Source organism: Schistocerca serialis, chromosome 7, assembly GCF_023864345.2.
Source record: "Schistocerca serialis cubense isolate TAMUIC-IGC-003099 chromosome 7, iqSchSeri2.2, whole genome shotgun sequence".
Classification (NCBI taxonomy): domain Eukaryota; kingdom Metazoa; phylum Arthropoda; class Insecta; order Orthoptera; family Acrididae; genus Schistocerca; species Schistocerca serialis.
Genome location: NC_064644.1, coordinates 602,078,673 through 602,100,270, shown reverse-complemented (window position 1 = coordinate 602,100,270; position 21,598 = coordinate 602,078,673). Strand labels below are relative to the sequence as shown.

General features: G+C 43.8%; 1 protein-coding gene across 1 annotated transcript in view; it reads left to right on the top strand.

Moving 5' to 3' along the window:
• The window catches only part of LOC126412246 (myrosinase 1-like), a 211,186-nt gene that overhangs the window by 183,652 nt on the left and 5,936 nt on the right, over positions 1-21,598 (top strand). The window contains exon 13 of the mRNA XM_050081742.1: positions 19,549-19,680. Within this exon, the coding sequence (XP_049937699.1) occupies positions 19,549-19,680 (132 nt within the window). The remainder of the gene's footprint in view (positions 1-19,548; positions 19,681-21,598) is intronic.

Sequence of the window (21,598 nt, the reverse complement as noted above, 5' to 3'; positions counted from 1 at the left end):
AAGACCATCTGTGGTACAAAAAAGGGCACATCTGTTTCACTATTGTACGTATATTGATCGCACCAAAATATTAATATATTGTCACAACCAATATCCGGAGAAATAATAGCAGACACGATAAAAATCATGCCAAGACTGGGAGACTGGGAGTAGACAGTATCCCCAATAATTTTACAAAACTTTCTGGTTAGTCATCGGAGGGAGAATCAGTGCCGGAGATACTTATATACTACTAATCAAACCGGAATAATCGCAACTGTCCCAAGAAAAATAGAATAACGGATTTCAGGCTAACAACGTTGTTACGTGTAGACTCGAAAACATACCTCGTGACACAGCAGCAAGATTACAATGAACCACTCCAAACATCTTCGGACTGAAGAGGAGACGTAACGTACCCATCAAAAGTATCTTAGTTGTAATTTTTTCCTTAAGAGAGACACGGCCTTCTTATGACAGCGCCAGGCATAAACGTAGGGCTACTGAACATCGCTTTACAGAAAACCTTCCATGAAGTCAGCCATCAGTGCCTAAGGGGTGTTTCATCATTTCGGATTTTCACAAGCAACAGCAGGTTTTGATTTGATTTTAACAGGGAAGCTAAAACACCTTAGGTCTAACCCGTCACTGCCCGCACCGAAACTACGTTTATTGTATCGCTCCCTGTATATCTAGTAAAGCCAACCAACGCCCTTAAATAGTGAAAGGAATCCCTTTACCAGTTTTTTATTAGACACAATTTCTTGAGGTCTAGTTGTCCCGAAGATTCTGTATCTTTTACCCTCCAATGCCATGCATTCGAAGACTAGGTGTGATGCAATGTCTTCACCCTCATCAGGAATCCTACATTTAGGGTCCTCTTCCTTTACACCCACTGTGTGTAGGTGGTTTCTTTTGAAATTCCATGGCCGGTCATCAGTCCAGTCATGAGTTTGATTTCTTTCCTGTTCAATCCCAGGATTACAGAGCTTCTTTTAAAACATGGCTTGGGCATTATTACCTTACCATGTTTTTGTTTATGGACCTTGGTCCAATATCCTGCGTGCTGTTTCCTAAGCCAATTCCGTAGTTCTAATGTGATCATAGCCTTGGTGTTTGTCAGGACAGGTTCCGGTCCAATAAATTGAGTTGTAGTCCCCGTCCTAGCCAACTGTTGGCTTGTTCATTGCCACAGATCCCAGAGTGGCCAGGGACCCACACTGAGTTTACCCTCTTGCTTCCCCCTAAATCCAACAGAGTCCTGTGGCATTCTGCAACAATCTTAGACCTTGTTGCAGAAGCTGCCAATGATTTCAGGGCTTCCTGGTTGTCTGAATAGATGTAGATGCTACGGTCCTTGTAGCTCCTGCGCATATTCTCCTCCACACATCCCCTGACTGCAGTAATTTCAGCTTGGAATGCATTGTCCTAGAGAGATGATGCCCTCCAGTCTTAGGTGAACCCCGTACACCCCTGCCCCAACGCCTTGCTCTATTTTCGACACATCAGTGAACCAAACAATGTCCCCCATACGGTGTCGAACTGTTTTTTCCCACTGCTCCCTGCTTCCAATTATTATATTGTAAGGCTTGTCGAAGCAGTTGGAAGTTATTATACAGTCGGCAGGCATTTCCCCAGTCATTCCTATATTTACCTCACTCACTGTGTTAGTGTGTGATTCTGGATATCCGAATGAGACCCAGTTTGTGCCAGTTTTAAGTCTGTGTGCCCCAGCTGCTGCTTCCATCATGACCCGAAGGTGTAGTGGAGCCATGTCCAGCATGTCTTCCATTCGAGCGTTTGGTGTGCTGCTAATTCCGCCTGTTATGGCTGAGCAGGCTAATCTCTGCACCTTAGCAAGGTCCTTAGCTGCAACCTGCTGTTCTACCTTCTTCCACCACACTACAGTCTGACCACTGTGGTGTATATCCAGTGCATACCCCTGGGGCTTACGCCCCAGTTTTTGCCACAAGCCCTTCTAGTACTCACTAGAGTACTTTTTGCTTTGGAGCAGATACTCTTAATGTGAGGGGTCCATGTTAGCTTCTCATGTAAGGTTACCCCTAGATATTTCACTATCCCCTTCAAAGGTAGAGTTTCATCGAAGAGGTTTAGATTCCAACTTGAGTGTTGAATATGTCTCTTCGTAAATGGCACCAATTTCGCACAATGTCCGATCCTCCTTGTGCCATATTTCTGTGTCAGTAAATTTGCCAAGTATCACTATGACAAGGCCATCTGCGCATACTTGGCAGAAGCATTGTCTGGCATTTAATTTCTCAATGAATTTGTTCACCACTCGATTCCACAATTGAGGGGACAAAACTTCTCCTTGTGGGCAGCCTCTAGTGGTGTTAATTACCATCTTTTCATTCATCATGGTAGCGTCTGCTTTCCTTCCGCTAAGCATGGCCCTGGTCCACCTGCATATAGTGGTCCCCAGGTCATGCACCACTGCTGCCCTTACCATGGAATCGAAGTCGTGTTACTGAAGGCCCCCTCGATATCCAGGAAGATGCAGAGGGCTATTTCTTAGAAGTGAAGTGCTTTCTCCACATTCCCAATGAGTTGATGGAGAGCTGACTTGCATGATTTACCCGCCTGATATGCGTGTTGGTTTGAATGTAGAGGCGTCCTACTTAGCCTCCTCTCCCCAACATATACATTAACCAGTTTTTCCAATGTTTTGAGAATCAAGGACAGTCTGATTGGTCTCATATCCTTAGCCTTGGTATGATCAGTTCTCCCTGGCTTTGGAATGAAGACAACCTTCACTGCCCTCCAAGCATTGGGAATGATTCCTACTGTTAGGCAAACCCTGAATAGCCTGCGTGAACTACTCTCGTGCCTGTTTCAGGAGAGCTGAAAAGAGTCCATCTGGGTCAGGTAACTTGAACGGTTGGAGAATGTTCCCACCGCCCATTGGATTTTATTAAAGTTCACACACTCTTTGGCCGATTCCCAGTCCTCTCTTTGAGTGTCTGAGAACCTTTGTCTCTCTGGGATCAAATTCTGGACTGTATTGTCCGGCAGAGCATATTGAGGAAAGTGAGTTTTCAGGAGCATTTCCAGCGTCGCACGTGCTGTCTTTGTATATTCCCCATCATCCGTCCTCAGCGTACCTCCTGGATTGGTTGGTACTCTAGTGAGAATCTTATAAAGTCTGGCTTGTGCAGCTTTGCTCTCCACTTCCACACAGAATGCCTCCCAGGACGCCTTCTTTGTTTGTCTGACTGCAAGATTGTGGTTGACAAGGGCCTCACGATATTTAGCCCATTGTCATTTACGTCTTGCAATATTAAACAGTCTCCATACCTGTTTTCTTTGCATTTGTGCACTTTATGGTGATTGTGCAGTTGTCCTGATATGAAGTCACTATGGCAGAGGTAACAGCCTCTGCTACTTGATCAAATTCTGCTGGATTTACTGTCGAGGTTTTAATTTCCGATAAGCCTAAATCAAGATCCCTCCTATATGTCTCCCAGTCTGTTTTCGTGCTATTCCTATAGGTTATGGTCTTTCTGATTCCCATTTAAACCTTGAATTTAATGTACATGTGGTCTGATGAGGATGGCTCCACCACCAAATGCCATTGTTTGACATAGCTGCCCATCATCATGGAACTAAAGGTTATGTCAATTACTTCTTCCCATCTGCTATTCCTGACTGTAGGTTCATTGTCCCTATTCAGGACCTCTAAGTTGTTAGCTAAAAGGAATTCGAGAAGGTACTCACCTCTACTGTTGGTGTCCTTGCTGCCCCACACTAGGTTGTGGATACTGGCGTCGCAGTTGGTCACCTTGTTAATGGCAAGTCTCTACCAGTCTCCTCAGCTCCAAGGGTGGAGGAGAGCTGTCTTCATAAGGGAGGTATGCTGAGGCCAAAACAATTTCACTCGTGATACCTTCCTCTCATTTCTGCATTTTAATGGTCACTGAATCCCTAAAGCAGAAATCTTTCATTGGCATGAAAGAAATTCCATTTCTTACATAGATGCATGTTCTGGAGTTTCTTAGATTTCTAGCATAAATCAGCTAACCTGCAGTGCCACCGAGGCCCGATACACCCCCTTTATATAAATAGGGTTCTTGTATCTGGGCCACGTCCACTTCCTGCCTCCCCAGGCAATGGCAGAGGCCCTTTTACTGTGCTGAAAATTAATCTGCAGCACCTCCAGTCTCCGTCTTGCTGCCATCTTTGAGGTCTTTGAGAAGGTGACCTACGAGAACCCTAAAACCAATTTCAGGTCCTGCTCCCGCATCGCCTTCAGGGACTTCTCTCCGACCTCCACTACCAGGTTTCGTCCTTTTGGTGCAACCTCCTGGTTGATCACTCTCCAATCTTCTGTCGAGACGTTTGGGTTCTGGGCTCCTATTTTCCTGAACAGTGTCTTAGTAGAGACTTCCTTAAGGATCTTTGGTACTTGCGGTATTAAGAAGCTCCGCTGCCATCTTAACCAGCAGCTTTGCATCTTCCCACGGGGATATCAGGGGCACCTTGTCCCTGAGCCATTCCACCGTGTGCACCCCCTCACAGGCAAAAATGAGGGCACCACGGTCCAGATAGACTCCCCAGGAGTTGTGTCCTGGGCCAGCGTCCTCCCCTCCCCCCCCCCCCAATCTTTTCAAAGAGAGCCATCTGTACCAATTCATCACGCTGCGAGGTGATGGCCACCGGTGGACAGCCTTCCTGGATAACTGCCATCCTAAAAACCGAGACTGCAGTACTATAGGTGAGTATCCCTATTTCTTGCCTCAGTTTTTTCTGGACTCGCTTATCCTGGGAGGATGGTCTTTGATTCCTCCCTTATCCGCCTGCTACCTGTCTTTGACGTAGTGGGGGTCTGCTTATCCCCTTCAACCTGACAGTTTCTTCCTGGGGATCTTAGGTTCAAGTCCCTGTAATTCCCTCATCTTGTCTTTAGGAAGCCATTCTTTCCCTTCCTTTTTCCTCTGTTCCCTGAGTAGTTTCCTTCTCTGTGCACCAGACAAGCCTTTGATCTTAATCTAGTCTATCTTCTCGGTTACAATTCTCACTTCTGGCTCAGGTCTAGACCCTGATTCAGTAGTGGGAGTGCCTTCCATCGGTACTGACCACGATGATTGGATATCTGAGGTCTCCGTTTGCCCCTCAGTTTGTTTTTCTATGTTTTCCTTATTCGTGTCCATATTGGTCCCACGAGATTTGGGGATCTACAAGGTCCACACCAGGAATACCCCGTGCAGTGTAAGACTACTTACTCAGGGAGGTCGCGCAGTATCCCTGAGGATCAGTTTGCGACACATCTTCCCATGTGCCACGCACCCCTAGGTACGGATGGCATCACACCTTGGGTTGGACTACGAGTGGTTAGGGAAGATGGGACGTTGTGGGACACTCTCAGTCTGATCCATCGGCTGAGGTCTTTCCGGCAGTATGTCCTCTACTTTCGGCGTAGCGCTCAGCTTCACGCGGATACTCAAGCCTCTCCACTCGTGCGGATAGCGCTTCGTCAAGGTGGTGTTCCCCAGAGAGGAACAGGAGGTTTACTACTAACAAAGAAATTCCAAATTTTTTCCTCCAAAGAAGTGGTAGAAAAATTAGCGCGTGCTTTGATAGCGAATAGTACAAGGATATTAAATATCCTTCAACGAACCGAACGCGTCAACACATTGACTCCAAAACTTTGTATTTTACACAAATCATACAACCGACAAAAAATATATAGCTCACAGAAAAAAAATAATGCAGCGGTGGTGTCGCTGTTTGATTGCTAGTTATTCTACGCATTCTACACATCGCTAGAACTAATGTCGGACTACACTAATTTTGTTGCGCTCTATCGAATGTGCTGGTAAAATTCCGCTTTAAAAATTATTTTGTTTGTAACTGGAACCAGACCAAAGCTTTCCGTTGACAATGGTCGTCACATGAAAAATGTGATGAGCAGGATTTGTTTGAAATGTTTGGGCTGACTCGAGCTACACATTCAAAAATCTATATTTCAAATACCTGCAAAACAACAGACAAAATAGGGCGACGACTCTCAGGCGGGACACTCTACACATAATCTCAAAGCTTCTGTACCAGTGATAGACTTCTATACGACTTCTTATTGTACTTTGGAACGAGTACGTAAGGTCGGCTTCGGTTTGTTAAGATAACTGTAGGAAAGTGTAACTCATCTGTATGGAAGACATCGTACATAACACTTATACGCCTTGAGTACTGCTAGAATATTAGGAAATGCCACTGGATTGGTTTAAAGGAAGACAATGAAGCAATTCGGAGGATTTACTGCCTGTAGTTTCGATAAAGTAGCCAATATTACGGAAATGCTCCATAAACTGAAATGGGAATCCGGGAAAGAAGAAGACGTTATTCTCGGGGAACACTATTGAGACAGTTGAGAGAACTGGATTTGCAACAGGCTGCACATCATTCTTAGTGACAGCAACGTATACCTCGCTTAAGGCCAGCGAAGGCTATATAAGAAAAATCAGGGCTCACTCAGAAGCATATAGACGGTTGATTTTCCCCCTCTCATTTTTTTTTCAGACTTCTTAGTGGTTTGATGCGACCCGCCGCGATTTCCTCACCTGTACCAAATTTTTCATCTAAGAGTAACACTTGCAATCTACTACCTCAATTATTTGCTGGGTATGTTTGGACCTCTGTTTTCCCCTACAGTTTTTGTACACTGTAGCTCCCTCTAGTACCATGGAAGCTATTCCCTGATGTACTAACAGATGTCGTATCATCCCGTCCCTCCTTGTTGTCAGTCTTTTCCATATATTTCTTTCCTCGGCAATTCTGTGGAGGGCCTCCTCATTCCTTGGCTTATAAGTCCATGTTATTTTATAACATTAGTCTGTAACTCCACATCTCAAATGCTTAGTTTCTCTACTGTTTCGATTTTCCCACAGTCCGTGGTTTACTAGCATACGATGCTGTGCTCAAAACGCATATTCTCGGAAATTTGTTCCTCAAATTAAGGTCTATGTTTCGTATTAGTAGACTTGTCTTGGGAAAGGAACGCCATTTTTCCCATTTGCTAGCTTGCGTTTCATGCCCTTGCTCGGTCCATCATAGATTATTTTGCTACCTATGTAGCAGAACTCCTTAAGTTTCTCGCTGTCCTCATTTCTGATACTTCTCATTACTTTTACATTTCATCGAGCAACTCTCAATCCATATTCTCAACTCATTTGACTGTTCATTCCATTCAACACATCTTACAACACTTCTTCGTTTTCACTGAGGATAGCAATCTCATCAGCGTATCGTTATCTCTGATATCCTTTCACCTTGAATTTTAATTCCACTCTTTCTTTTATTTTCGTCATGAGTTCTTCCATGTTTGGATTGAACATCAGGGACGAAAGACTGCATCGCTCTCTTACACTCTTTTTAATCCGAGCACTTCGTTCTTTATGTCCCAACCTTATTGTTCCTTCTTGCTTCTTGTACATGTTGTATATTACCCGTCTTTACCTATATCTTACCCCTATTTTTCTCAACATTTTAAATATTTTGCATTATTATACGCCGTGGAACGCTTTTTCCAGGTCTTTCTTCCGAAAGTCTGAAGGTACACACCAACTTGAATAGTCGTTGTGTTGCCGCTTCACTCAATGATTTCAGAAATTGTGAAGGAATATTATCTCTCCCTTCTGCCTTATTTGATCTTAAGTCATTCAAATCTGTTTTTAAATTCTACTACTGGATCCGCTGTCTCCTCCCTATTGACTCCTGTTTCTTTTTCTGTCACGTCACCAGACAGGTTTTCCCTCCCACAGAGGTCTTCAGTGCTCTCTTTCCATCTATCTGCTGCCTCCTATGCATTTAACAATGGAATTCCGATTACAGTCTTAATGTTACCCCCCTTGCTTTTAATTTCACCGAAGTTTGTTTTGACTTTTCTATATGCTGAGACAATCCTATCAACAATGATTTCATTTTCGATTTCGTCACATTTTTCCTGCAGCCGTTTTGCCGTAGCTCCCCTGTACTTCCTATTTATTTAATGCCTAAGTGACTTGTATTTCCGTATTTCCGAATTTACCTGAACAATTTTGTACTTTCTTGTTTTGTCGATTAACTAAAGTATTTCTTGTGTTACGCATAGTTCCTTCGCAATTATCTTCCTTCTACCTATGTTTTTGTTTCACGTCTCCATGATTGCCCTTTTTAGAGCTGTTCACGGCTCTTCAAATGAACTGCCTTCTAAACTACTCATTATCGCAGTGTCTACAGCCTTACAGAACGTCAAACATACATCTTCACTAGTTAGTGATTCTGTAGACCACTTCTTGGCCCATTGGTTCTTCCTGACTGTCTCTTGAACTTCAGCGCATTCTTCATCATTATTAAATTGTGATCTGAGTCTATATCTGTCCCTGAATAAGACTTCCAATCAAATATCTGATTTCGGAATCTTTGCCGTACCGTGATATAATCTAACTCGAATCTTCCAGTATCTCCCGGTCTTTTCCAAGTATACCTTCTCCCATAGCTCCATTAGCGAGTGGAACACGATCAGATTTTAAATGACAGTAGTGGCAGAAGGGCCGTCTTCATTACTATATCTAAGTAATGAGTTTTTTCTACATTAACTGGCACTTTTTTGTACTGGCAATAGTGTTTTCTTTTTTAACTGTGCTCTGTCTTTCGACTGGAAGACAAAGCAGTCTTAATGCCTGGAGTAGAAGTTTGGATACTTTGTATCAGGTAGTTGTTATACTCTTGACGGGATAGTAGAAATCTATATTATGCATTCAGTCTCACTTGGTACTCAACTTTTAGGGCCGGATGGGTGGTGTGATGTGGTGATGTCTAAGCCTGCACTTTGCTCTACTTAATTACTATCTGTGTTTCATGTTTTGATGTCACTGTTAACAAATATTGATTAAAGGGCTATCGCAATAGTCCAATTTAGGACCGCTCTAGCGAATGGCCACATAAAACGATTCCACTCGTAGAGTAAAACAGTGCAGCAGTTTCCGCCACGTTACAGGCGCGATAAGCAGCACGTGTCTGAGCTGCCTGCAGCTACAAATTGCGAATATGCACTGACGAGTCAGAACATTACGACCACTGTGCGCCGCGACGTTGGATGACTCCTGGTGGTGTTGAGGACACGTGACGCGGTAGAAAAGTGTGTAAGCGGAGCAGACACGGACGGGGGATCACCCTAGCGAAGGTATGGGCTCCAGATGGGGAAATACATTGACTTCGCGAAAGAGAAGATTACTATTACGTACAGCATGCAAGCGGGAATCTCAAAAATGGCGAAGGTGGTAGGATGTTCACGTGCTGCTGTCCTGAACACACGCGGAAAAAGGTAGGAGATTAAAACTACGCGTAGTCGCTAAATGGTTGAACGTCCACGACTCTTCACAGAACGTGGGGTTCGGAGGCTTGTCTGCTCTGTAATGTTGGATATGTGGTAACCTGTGGCATCTCTGCCGAACGAGCACGATGCTGATGCACGCACAAGTGTTTTGGAGCTCACAGTTCATCGTACATTGCTGATCACGAAGCTCAGCAGCAGATCATAACTACGCCTTCACATGTTGACCCAATGACATCGTTAATTACGACTGCAGTGGGCACGGCCCATAGGGAAACGACCGTAGGTCAATGGAAACGTGTCGGCTCTTCGGGTGAATCATATTTTTGCTACACTAGGTCGATGGTCGTCTGGTCGTCTCCACAAACGCTGCCATCGCGGTGAACGGCAACTGGAGACGTGCATCGCGCCACGGACCCAGGCTGGTAGCAGCGGTATTATGGTATGGGAGGCATTCTGCTGCGCCTGCAAGGGACCGAAGACAGGCTGGCAGCTGCGAACCACTTGCGTCCCTTCATTCTTCATGTGTTGCCCGATAGCGATGACATCTTTCCGCACTATAATTCTCCGTGTGCCTGAGAAAGAACTGTCCGGTAATGGTTCGAGAAGTATTATAGTGAACTCACGTTGATGTCTCGGCGACCAAATTCACTTGATGTAAATGCTACGGAATCCATCTATGTCGCTGCGGGCGCCATCATCGCTTACGCAAATCAGCGGCCCGTTATTTACGCGAATTACATGGCCCGTATGTAGACACGTAATGCCACATACCTCCACGTGCCTACCAACAAACTGTCGGATTCCTGATGCGCAGAATCAGTAAGGTATTTCGTTCCAAAGACCGACTAACAAGCTATTAAGCAGGTGGACTAAATGTTTTTCGGCTCATCAGTGTGTACTGAAAACCTGCAAGGCTACTTCATCAGAGCCATGCTGTTTCTGTCAGTGCTGGATGTGTGCCATCATTTTTTAAGACAGCTGTGGAGTCTGGAACAAAAATGACGAGACTGTAGGTGTGAAAGGCGGAGGGTGGGGAACCTGTTTCTTGCTGGCCCAGGAAGACGTTACTGTGTCCTGTATCGTTATCGGGACCAGAACACTGACCTTGGTGCGGTGTCGTCCACCTGCCGCCGCAGATGTCGCGTGTATGGGAGGCGCTCTCTGTGCATAACGGGCAGAAGCGCCAGTGGTGGCCTGGCTGTTTTGACACTCGCACGGCCAGATCAGCATGCTGAGTCGACAGCTGCCTCGTTATCGACACCGGGCCGTCGGTACCTTCTGCATTGTGGTAGGTTGCGACCAACGGCTGGAGCGCAGAAATGACGAGCGTCAGCAGGGTGTTGGCCGTCGAGCCCTGGCCGATCAGGCAGCGATCCTCGGGTTGCGGCAGTGGCGACTGTAGCAGTGGTCGCCTCTGGTCTCCTCCCAGTATTTTAAATAAAAGTTCATTCGTCTCCTATCGTTGCGGTGATTGCTCGCAGTGAACATTTAGCGAAGTCGTATTTGTGTGTGTGTGTGTGTGTGTGTCCTTTTTTTTCTGGGTCTACTAGGTGCAGTCTTATAGAGACGTCACACATTAATAATACAGGATACGTATTCTGTTGCATAGCGCAAATTGTTTTCTCGGAACATGGCTGCATTTTTTAAAATAACATACTGCCCAACTTGTACATCGGTGTGTTTTGTTAAAGTAATGTGCTGTAGTAGTGATGAAACATTTGATCGTATATTTACACAAATGTTACACTGGAAGGATGGGCATTTGTAGAAATTGGTATAATTATAGGAAACAGCAACGAGAGGTGGGAATGCTTACAGTATATCTCGTAATTCCACTATTGTAGAGTACACCACTGGCCATTGAAACTGCTACACCAAGAAGAAATGCATATGGTAAACGGGTATTCACTGGACAAATATACTAGAACTGACATGTGATTTCATTTTCACGCAGTTTGGGTGCATAAATCCTGAGAAATCAGTACCCAGAACAACCACCTCTGGCCGTAATAGCCGGCCGCGGTGGCCTCGCGGTTCTAGGCGCGCAGTCCGGAACCGTGCGACTGCTACGGTCGCAGATTCGAATCCTGCCTCGGGCATGGATGTGTGTGATGTCCTTAGGTTAGTCAGGTTTAAGTAGTTCTAAGTTCAAGGGGACTGATGACCACAGCTGTTAAGTCCCATAGTGCTCAGAGCCATTTGAACCATTGGCCGTAATAACGGCCTTGATACGCCTGGACATTGAGTCAAACAGAGCTTGGATGGTGTGTACAGGTACAGCTGCCCATGCATCTTCAACACGAAACCACAGTTCATCAAGAGTAGTGACTGGCGTATTGTAACGAGCCAGTTGCTCGACCACCATTGACCAGACCTTTTGAATTGCTGAGAGATCTGGAGAATGTGCTGGTCAGGGCAGCAGTCGAAAATTTTCTGTATCCAGAAAGGCCCGTACAGGATCTGCAACATGCGGTCGTGTATTATCCTGTTGAAATGTAGGGTTTCGCAGGAATCGAAAGAAGGGTAGAGCCGCGGGCCGTAAGACATCTGAAATATAACGACCACTGTTCAAAGTGCCGTCGATGCGAGCAAGAGGTGACCAAGACGTGTAACCAATGACACCCCATACCATCACGCTTGGCGATACGCCAGTATGGCGATGACGAATACACGCTTCCAATGTGCGTTCACCGCGATGTCGCCAAACACGAATGCGACCATCATGATGCTGTAAACAGAACCTGGATTCATCTGAAAAAATGACGTTTTGTCATTCGTGCACCCAGGTTCGTCGTTGACTACACCATCGCAGGCGCTGCTGTCTGTGATACAGCGTCAAGGGCAACCGCAACCATGGTCGCCGAGCTGATAGTCCATGCTGCTGCAAACGTCGTCGAACTGTTTGTGCAGATGGTTGTTGTCTTGCAAACGTCCCCATCTGTTGACTCAGGGATCGAGAGGTGGCTGCACGATCCGCTACAGCCATGCGAATAAGATGCCTGTCATCTCGACTGCTAGTGATACGAGGTCGTTGGGATCCAGCACGGCGTTCCGTATTACCCTCCTGAAACCACCGATTCCATATTCTGCAAACAGTCATTGGATCTCGACCAACGCGAGCAGCAATGTCGTGATACGATAAACCGCAATCGCGATAGGCTACAATCTGATCTTTATCAAAGTCGGAATCGTGATGGTACGCATTTCTCCTCCTTACACGAGGAATCGCAACAACGTTTCAGCAGGAAACGCCAGTCAACTGCTGTTTGTGTATGAGAAATCGGTTGGAAACTTTCCTCATGTCAGCACCTTGTAGGTGTCGCCACCGGCGGCAACCTTGTGTGAATGCTCTGAAAAGCTGATCATTTGCACATTACAGCATCTTCTTCCTGTGGGTTAAATTTAGCAACTGTAGCACGTCATCTTCGTGGTGTAGCAATTTTAATGGCGAGTAGTGTAGTTAAGTCACACACTGTATGATCAAGTGCATTACGTTGTATTTTATGCCTCCGTTTACTAAGTACGATAACCCTGTTATATCCTCTCACTACAAAGTCTGGACTGAGAATAACACAACTATAGTAAGTAATAACAGGGCTTTGGGAGTGGACGTTGTCTCTTATTGGCTCTGGAAGGCTACAACTCAGGCAGTGGTGGGTAGGCTCACCACTTGATACCAGTATGGGTACTGTGGTCCGCTGACCAAACACAACTGCCCGAGATGCAGCTGCGACAGTGGTGGAGGGACGTGACGGGCCGCGATGCGCTGGAGGAGGGGGTTCCCGGAACTCTCACTAGCAGCCCCTCAAATCCAGAACCCACAATGCATCTCAGCGACCTTGATATAAGCATCCCTTTAAATCCAGAACCCGCTATCCATCACAGCGACCTTGACATAACAGCTCTTTACATCCAGAACCCACATTACTATGCGTCCCTTTAAAACACATCCTTTTAAATCATGGGATGGGCCTTTAAGTTATGGGCCTTTAAACCCAAAAGTCTCACTGACCTACTATTTATATTATTATTGTAATTAATGTAGTAAAATATATTATATTTTCACTGCTGTTATAGTCATTGGCATCTGTGTAACGTTATAAGTTTTTTTTTCTATTTTGGTATAAGAGACTCCTCGTCTCAGGGGGTTTCTTACAGAGTAGTGATTTGGTTATAATTTATTCGATTTTCTACCTAAATTATCTTTACTTATGTGAAAATAATTTTAAAACAGCGATAAACGAGTAACGTGCAATCATGGAAACAATTGTAATGGTGTGAAAATACTCTGATGTGGTGGCCGTCACTTTCCATACTGCTGTGTGTTACTGTCTATGTACAGTGCAGATATTTTCAGTGCAATAAAGATACAAAGAGAAATGGGGTTAAGGAATCAAACGAAATACAATGTTTTTTAACGTGCAAACGGTGACCACTGGTCCCTTGTACCAAAATACTCAAAACGTATCCTCGGAGAACCTCCAGTCTTTTCAGTGGAGAGGCGGTTGGGCGATTATACAGCACGCAGTCCTGCCCTCTGCCTGCACATGCTTGCTGGTCTGTCCACTTCCAATAAACATCACTTGGCTTGACAACTGCAATGATCTCGTCGCCGATTTTATGTGAAACAAAATCTTTCTTCATTTTATACCGTTCCACATCTTGTGACCCTCATCAAATACATTACCTGAAGAAGAAAAAAAATGTGGAACACCGAGAAAGGACAGAGGAAACGAAGTGAAGCTTCGAGTGTATACGATATTATTTTAATGCTTACAAGATCGAGTCAGATTTACAAAGGGCCCGTTTTCAGCGTGGCGTTACACCTCACCTGGTCTAAATACGTGCACAGATTCGTTTGGGAAGGGGTTGGTTCAAATGGCTCTGAGCACTATGGGACTTCTATGGTCATCAGTCCCCTAGAACTTAGAACTACTTAAAACTAAGTAACCTAAGGAGATCACACAACACCCAGCCATCACGAGGCAGAGAAAATCCCTGACCCCGCCGGGAATCGAACCGGGGACCCGGGCGTGGGAAGCGAGAACGCTACCGCACGACCACGAGATGCGGGCTTGGGAAGGGTATCCGCGAGGAGAAGCCAAGGAGAAGCTGACAGTGAGAAAGAGATTGAATAACCAACGAAACGATAACATTCTATGAGTCGGGGCGTGGAATGTCGGAAGCTTGAACGTCGTAGAGAAGCTAGAAAATCTGAAAAGGGAAATGTAAAGGCTCAAGCTAGATATAGTGGAGGTGCAATGGAAAGAAGACAAGGATTTCTATCGAGATGAGTATAGGGTAATGTCAACAATAGTATAAAAGGGTGGCATAGGATTCATTACGGGTAGGAAGGTAGGGCAGAGAATGCGTTACAGTGAAGAAAAATTTTGTTTAGTATTTTACTTTCGGATTTTTACAGCACTTCTTTCTTCAGAGGTAAGCTGGTCCGCAACTTCCGATATTGGCCTTTTATATTCTAGATAATGGCATAGGGACGCCGTCACGTCCGAGCTGGTCCCACACATTGGAGACGTAGATAGTTCATAGAGACAAGAGTCGCGTGTAGATGAGCTCTGTCCTGCTGAAGAGCTGCGCTACGATAATGTCGCATGAGAGATAACACACACACGAGGGCGCAGGGTGTCGTGACCTGTAGTCTAGTCAATGGCTCCCCGCACCATGACCGTAGGCCTCTCTGAAACACTGGAGAAATGGGGCTTCTGCCCAGATTCCAGCAACAGTCGCCTGTGGTGGTCATCCAGGGTAATGCACCACTGGACACAGTACCATGCCATTAACCAGCAGTCCACGTTGCCCGGTAGCGTCACCACTCTGCTCGCAGCCATTGCTAGTGGCAACCTGCGCGTGAGACGGTAGTTCTCTGGCCGTCTGCTGCTACTCTCCGGCCACTGGTGCAGGACGTCAAGGACTGCTACAAGGAATCCACTGCCTGTTCCCGAGTGGCAGGGTCACAGTGTGCTCGGTGCAGAATGTGGGGATCCTCGCTTATGGCGGTCAGACGTGGTCCACCCGAAACTTGGCGACAAGTCTGCCTGCCCCCACGTTCCAACAAAATGCAACACCGGGCCACTCTCACATCCGAATGCCCCACAAATCTGCATTCGACCAGCTGGCCAAATGCAAATCCACACTGAGTTTCAGACTCTTCCAGGTGCTGATGACGCTGTCTCATACAACTACGCAGCACCTAAGTGTCCCTCACATTGATCATTCAACATCTGAGGATTCTCACGGGCCTTTTATACCCTAAGAGGAACGGTAACACTAAACACGAACATCACTACTGCACTGTGGTGGCATTTCTGTCACGGAGAATTTCAGCTCCAATCATTTACATACAAGCCGATGCGTTGGTGTGTATGTGTACGAAGCTACGTTGACAGCCGACTAAGTGTTCTGGGTGCTTCACTTTTTTTTTTGTCAGGCAGTGTATATTTCGGTATATTCGATATTCTAGTCATTTACTTGTGAGATCATGCACTTCTTCGTCAACAGTTGTGTTTTTTAGCAATTATTAGAATTCCTTCTGTCTGTTCACACCAAAATTTCATAATTGTACTGCGTATTGATAGTTTTACAGACCAAAATTTTGTCTCGAAGAAAATATTGATGTAATTTAGTGATTGCGTTCGAATTATGTAGAGTTGGTGCTCAAAATAAGCATAAATAACTTTCAGATTTTATCTTGTATTAAATTGTAATTTTGCATGACTTTTCGTCATACTGATTACATTGAGATCGTGTTTTTTGAATGTCTTCAGTGCATGAAGAAACCAAGCCATAAACTCAATAACCTATATTTTCCATTTGAAGTTTGTGTTTCCAGGTTTGTATCTTCCTTTTTGAGCTCGCATAGTACAGAGTGATTCAAAAAGAATACCACAACTTTAAAAATGTGTATTTAATGAAAGAAACATAATATAACCTTCTGTTATACATCATTACAAAGAGTATTTAAAAAGGTTTTTTTTTCACTCAAAAACAAGTTCAGAGATGTTCAATATGGTCCCCTCCAGACACACGAGCAATATCAACCCGATACTCCAACTCGTTCCACACTCTCTGTAGCATATCAGGCGTAACAGTTTGGATAGCTGCTGTTATTTCTCGTTTCAAATCATCAATGGTGGCTGGGAGAGGTGCCCGAAACACCATATCCTTAACATACCCCCATAAGAAAAAATCGCAGGGGGTAAGATCAGGGCTTCTTGGAGGCCAGTGATGACGTGCTCTGTCACGGGCTGCCTGGCGGCCGATCCATCGCCTCGGGTAGTTGACGTTCAGGTAGTTACGGACAGATAAGTGCCAATGTGGTGGCGCTCCATCCTGCTGAAATATGAATTGTTGTGCTTCTTGTTCGAGCTGAGGGAACAGCCAATTCTCTAACATCTCCAGATACTGTAGTCCAGTTACAGTAGCACCTTCGAAGAAAAAGGGACCAAAAACTTTATTGGCTGAAATGGCGGACAAATGTACAACTAAATGAAACTTTATAGCTCCCTTAATTCGCCGACAGATAGTGCTTAACTCTGCCTTTTGTCGTTGCTGAGTTTTAAATTCCTAAAGTTGTGGTATTCTTTTTGAATCACCCTGTATATTTGTATCGCACCTAGGATGAGAATATCTTTGTCAGGATCAGGGAGTAGATCAGTATCGTTTGTTACGTGCTAATATCAGCTTAAGATCGTATTGCAAAAATAGCACGAGAGTGACACCCACCTACTTGTTGCATTTGTAGATCTATTTCATACTAAAAAAGTAGTTTTGATGAGTGACATGTTTTTATACAGTTTATGAGCTGACCCTTCTAGCAAAAAATATGTTCCATCTATCATTTAATGCAAGTAATAGAGAATTTAAGAATCGCTAGAAAAGAAGAAAAATTGTTGCCAAACATGCATTCTTTTGTAATTTGACTGAGTTTTTATTAATTTTGCTTTCTCATATTTGCTAGTATATTCTGTTACAACATACTTATTTTGTAGAAGCAACACCTAGAACTGTATAAATAAGTGTTGACAGTTGTCTGTTTTAGGAAATCACATTTGTCAAATAGCCAAAACAGTTACATTAATAGCATAATATGAAATCAGAAGCAGCTGATTCTCCTGACCACAAAGGAACATAGCCGGTTTCCCATACAGCATATGCTTACAAATACCAACAATTCTATGTGGTTCTTACAGAATTACCAGTATTAGGACTTGTAGCAAGTTTGTGTTGTTAGTTGCGTTTTTGTAACCTTTTACCGGATTGTAAACTTTTATATCAATCTGTGGAAATCCTCCTCTATTGCGTCATCGACAGTATTGTAGTTGCAGGTTCTGCTTTACTCTGGTGAAAGTCTCTGCTGAAAGTACTAAATGTAGGCATTCCGCATATAAGAATTAAAAATATTTATTGTGATTGCGGTTTCGAGATTTAGTAATTTACAGGTGTAGTGAAACGTTAAAACACAGTCTACTGAGTTTAAAAGTGACGTTATGGAACGTAGTTCCAAGTAGTCTGAATGCAAATGTATTAAGATTTTCACATTTCGTTTGGTCTTTTGATCTTACTTTTTTGAAAAATGACGTGGCTTAGAATCGTGTTGACCAATATTACGCGGTACAGAAGATTATTTGGAGATTTAATAATGGACTCAGAAATTCAGCTACGTTCCATAAATATGCGTCACTACATTATTCGGTGCGAAGATACTCATATGAGAATCAGTTTGTGTGTGTGAGCAACATTATTAATCTGTACAAGGTGAGAGGCATCATTTTTCGAACTCAAATGATTTTTGACTCATTTTCACTCACCTAAACTAATAGTGATCGGTGGCTTGAATCGTTGCATATAGACGGACGAGCAAATAATGCAAAATGATTAATAATTGCTGCTTGAATAACTAAAAAAGTTGATTGGAAAGAATAACTGAAAGAAACTAGAAGGTAATTTTTAAATCTGTAGACATAACGTGGGTGAATTTTAACTGGTACCAATATCAACAGACCTTCAGTGTCAATACATTTATGATCACTATTGAGATTTTTGAGCTACGCACTGTTTAACATTAGTTCTATTATGTGTAGTGCTGATTATGACAACGCAGATACAGGATCGCCCCCTCGCTGCTCGCGCAAATTCCTCTTGTCTGCTTCGAACCTCCTGATGCAGGATTCTCGGCGAGGGCGAAATGAACAGACGGGTGTGACTGATGTAAATACATTATCTTTGCCAGAAAACACCTCGTTACTTCACCTTTTGCTTTATATAGAAAAGAACGAAGAAAGAAAAATAATAATACGATTCATCACAGGCTCTCGAAACAAGGACCAAAGCGATTCCTCAACTTCGCTGTTCATCGGGATACAGGATTCGCCTTTGATTGTTTTTTTTCTGAGTTATTTCTATGGCACCACGATAGTAGATCTGACAAGAATTTACAGAGTTGACTGTGGAGACTTTTGCGCTGTTGCATCCGCTAGCATGTTTCGCTGCCTGGGAAATAACGTCGGCCTCTTTGGTAACCGGCGCCGTCGAAGCAAGAGGTATGCCATGTTCACACCAAGTGGTATGTTATTTACACGGCCATAACAACAACACTCAAATTCCTACATTGAATGAATTTTTTCTCTGTAAGTTCTTACCAGATTTGCAAAATATTAATGTCACTGAATTTTTCTGTCATTCCGCAAATGCAAAAACGACGCCTGAACTGGCTGCTTAGTTCAAATGGTTCAAATGGCTCTAAGCACTATGGAACTTACCATCTGAGGTCATCAGTCACCTAGACTTAGAACTACTCAAACTTAACTAACCTAAGGAGATCACATACATCCATGCCCGAGGCAGCATTCGAACCTACGACTGTAGCAGCAGCGCGGTTTCGGACTGAAGCGCCTAGAACCTCTAGCCCACAGCGACCGCCGGTGATTAGTGAGACAGCCATAAACACCTTGCTCTTTCTTTCGTGATTCTATTATGCGGGTGAGATAAGAATTCAAGTATCTCCAATTAATTAAAATTTATTGCAGGGAAGAAAATTCTGTAGAACTCCCAAGTCTAGTAGGTTGTTAAGATGAAGCCTGATGTTTAGTCATGTACGGTTCGTAACTGTGCAAAGATCCTTGGCGTGCTGTGGGGTTCACCTGAACAAATGTGTTTTGCTATTGCCAGTCTTTGATGCCTCGAAGCTGAGTAATGGATTTTTTGTGTTTTTGTAGGCTACGTCTGGCCGGATGAGCAGAAAAGTAAGTCTGTTCCAAGAAGTCATCGGAAGGTATCAGTTCCTCAGCAGGGACGAACAACACACCAGCGAGCAAATGAAATGCGAGGCAGAAATCGGGGCCGACAGGGTAAGCGTACAATTTTCAGCTTACAAAAAGTAGCTTTTGATAATGTTTGTGTTATTTCATCATTTGATCTGGAAGGTACAAAATTTGTGGAATTGTAGATGTGTAAGCGACAATGCACTCCACGCAACTTTTTTGGGAAAATTTTACAGTCTGTTGAAGGCTAACTCAACACCTCAGGTTCTAAAGCTTTTTTAACTTTTCATGCGGCAAAGGTCTTACCACCGTACGCCTGCTGTAGGAGTCTCCTCCAGTTCTTCCTGTCAAGTGCACTGTTCATCCATTCATCATCGTAGCTGCGTCCTCCCGGATGTTTCGCCACCTAGTTCTGGATCTTCCCCCTTTCTCTCATTCCCTCTTTCGATCTAGGGGTAGCGTCTTTAATTAGTAATCAAAACGTGTTCGATCCCAGATTCTGCAAAAAAATTGAGCGAGTGATAGCGAATGCTCTGTTCAAGAATCACAACACTAGAGGGTATACTTTGAAGAGACAGAGAGATATGGGAAGATTTCAGTTGCATTACATCATGGTCAGGCAGAGATTCGAAATCAGATATTTGATTGTAAAGCATACAAAGGAGCAGATATAGACTCAGATCACAATTTAGTAAAAATGAAGAGTAGGCTGAAATTTAAGGGACTAATCAGGAAGAATTAATGCGCAAAGAAGAGGGGTACCGAAGTACTAAGGAATGAAGAAGTATGCTTGAAGTTCTCTGAGGCTATAAATACTGCTTTAAGGAATCGCTCAATGGGCACTACAGTTGAAGAGGAATGGGCACCTCTAAAAACGACAACCACAGAAGTAGGAAAGAAAAACATGCGTACAAAGAAGATAACTACGAAGAAAACATTGGTAACAGAAGAAATATTTTAGTTGATAAATGAAAGAAGGATATACAAAAATGTTCAAGGAAACCGAGGAATACAGAAATACAAGCATCTTAGGTATGAAATAGATAGATAAGAAGTGCTAGGAAGCTAAGACGAAATAGATAAATAAAAATGTGAAGAAATCGAAAACTGAAATGACTGTCGGAAGAACTGACTCAGTATATAACAAAGTCAAAACAACTTTCGCTGAAATTAAAAGCAGGAGCGGTAAAAGTAAGTGAGCAATGGGAATATCACTGTTGAATGCAAAGGAGAGAGCGGGTAGGTGGAAAGAATACACTGAAGGCCTCTGTGAGAGGAACGACTTGTCTGAAGACGTGACGGAAGAAGAAACAGGAGTCTATATAGGAGAGACAGGTGATACCCAGTATTAGAATGAGAATTTAAAAGAGCTGTGGAAGACTTAAAATCAGGTAACGCAGAAGTGATAGATAACATTCCATCAGAAGTGCTTGGATTAAAAAGAGTGTAAGACAGGGATGTATCTTTCGCCCTACACCTCAAAGAAGCAATGACGGAAATTTAGAAAAAAGATTCAAGAATGGAATCAAAATTCAAGGTAAATGATATAAATGATAAGATTCGCTGATGATATTCCTATCATCAGTGGAGGTGAAGAAGAATTACATGATCTGCTGCTGAACATACACATTCTAATGAGTACAGCATGTGGATAGAGAAATCGAAGGAAGACAAAAGTAATGAGAAGCAATAGAAATGAGAACAGTGAGAAAGTAAACACGACGATTGGTGGTGACTTAGGCAGGAAAGTAACCCATGACGGACGGAGCAAGGAGGACGTAAAAATCAGACTAGCACTTGTGAAAATGGCATTCCTGGCCAAAACAAATCTACTAGTATCAAACGTAGTCCTTAATTTGAGGAAGAAATTTCTGAGCATGTACGTTTGGAGCACAGAATTGTATGGTAGTGAAACATGGACAATCCAAACATTTGAGATGTGGTGTTATATACGAATGTTGAAAATCAGGTGGACTGATAAGCTAAGAAATGAGGAGGTTCTCCG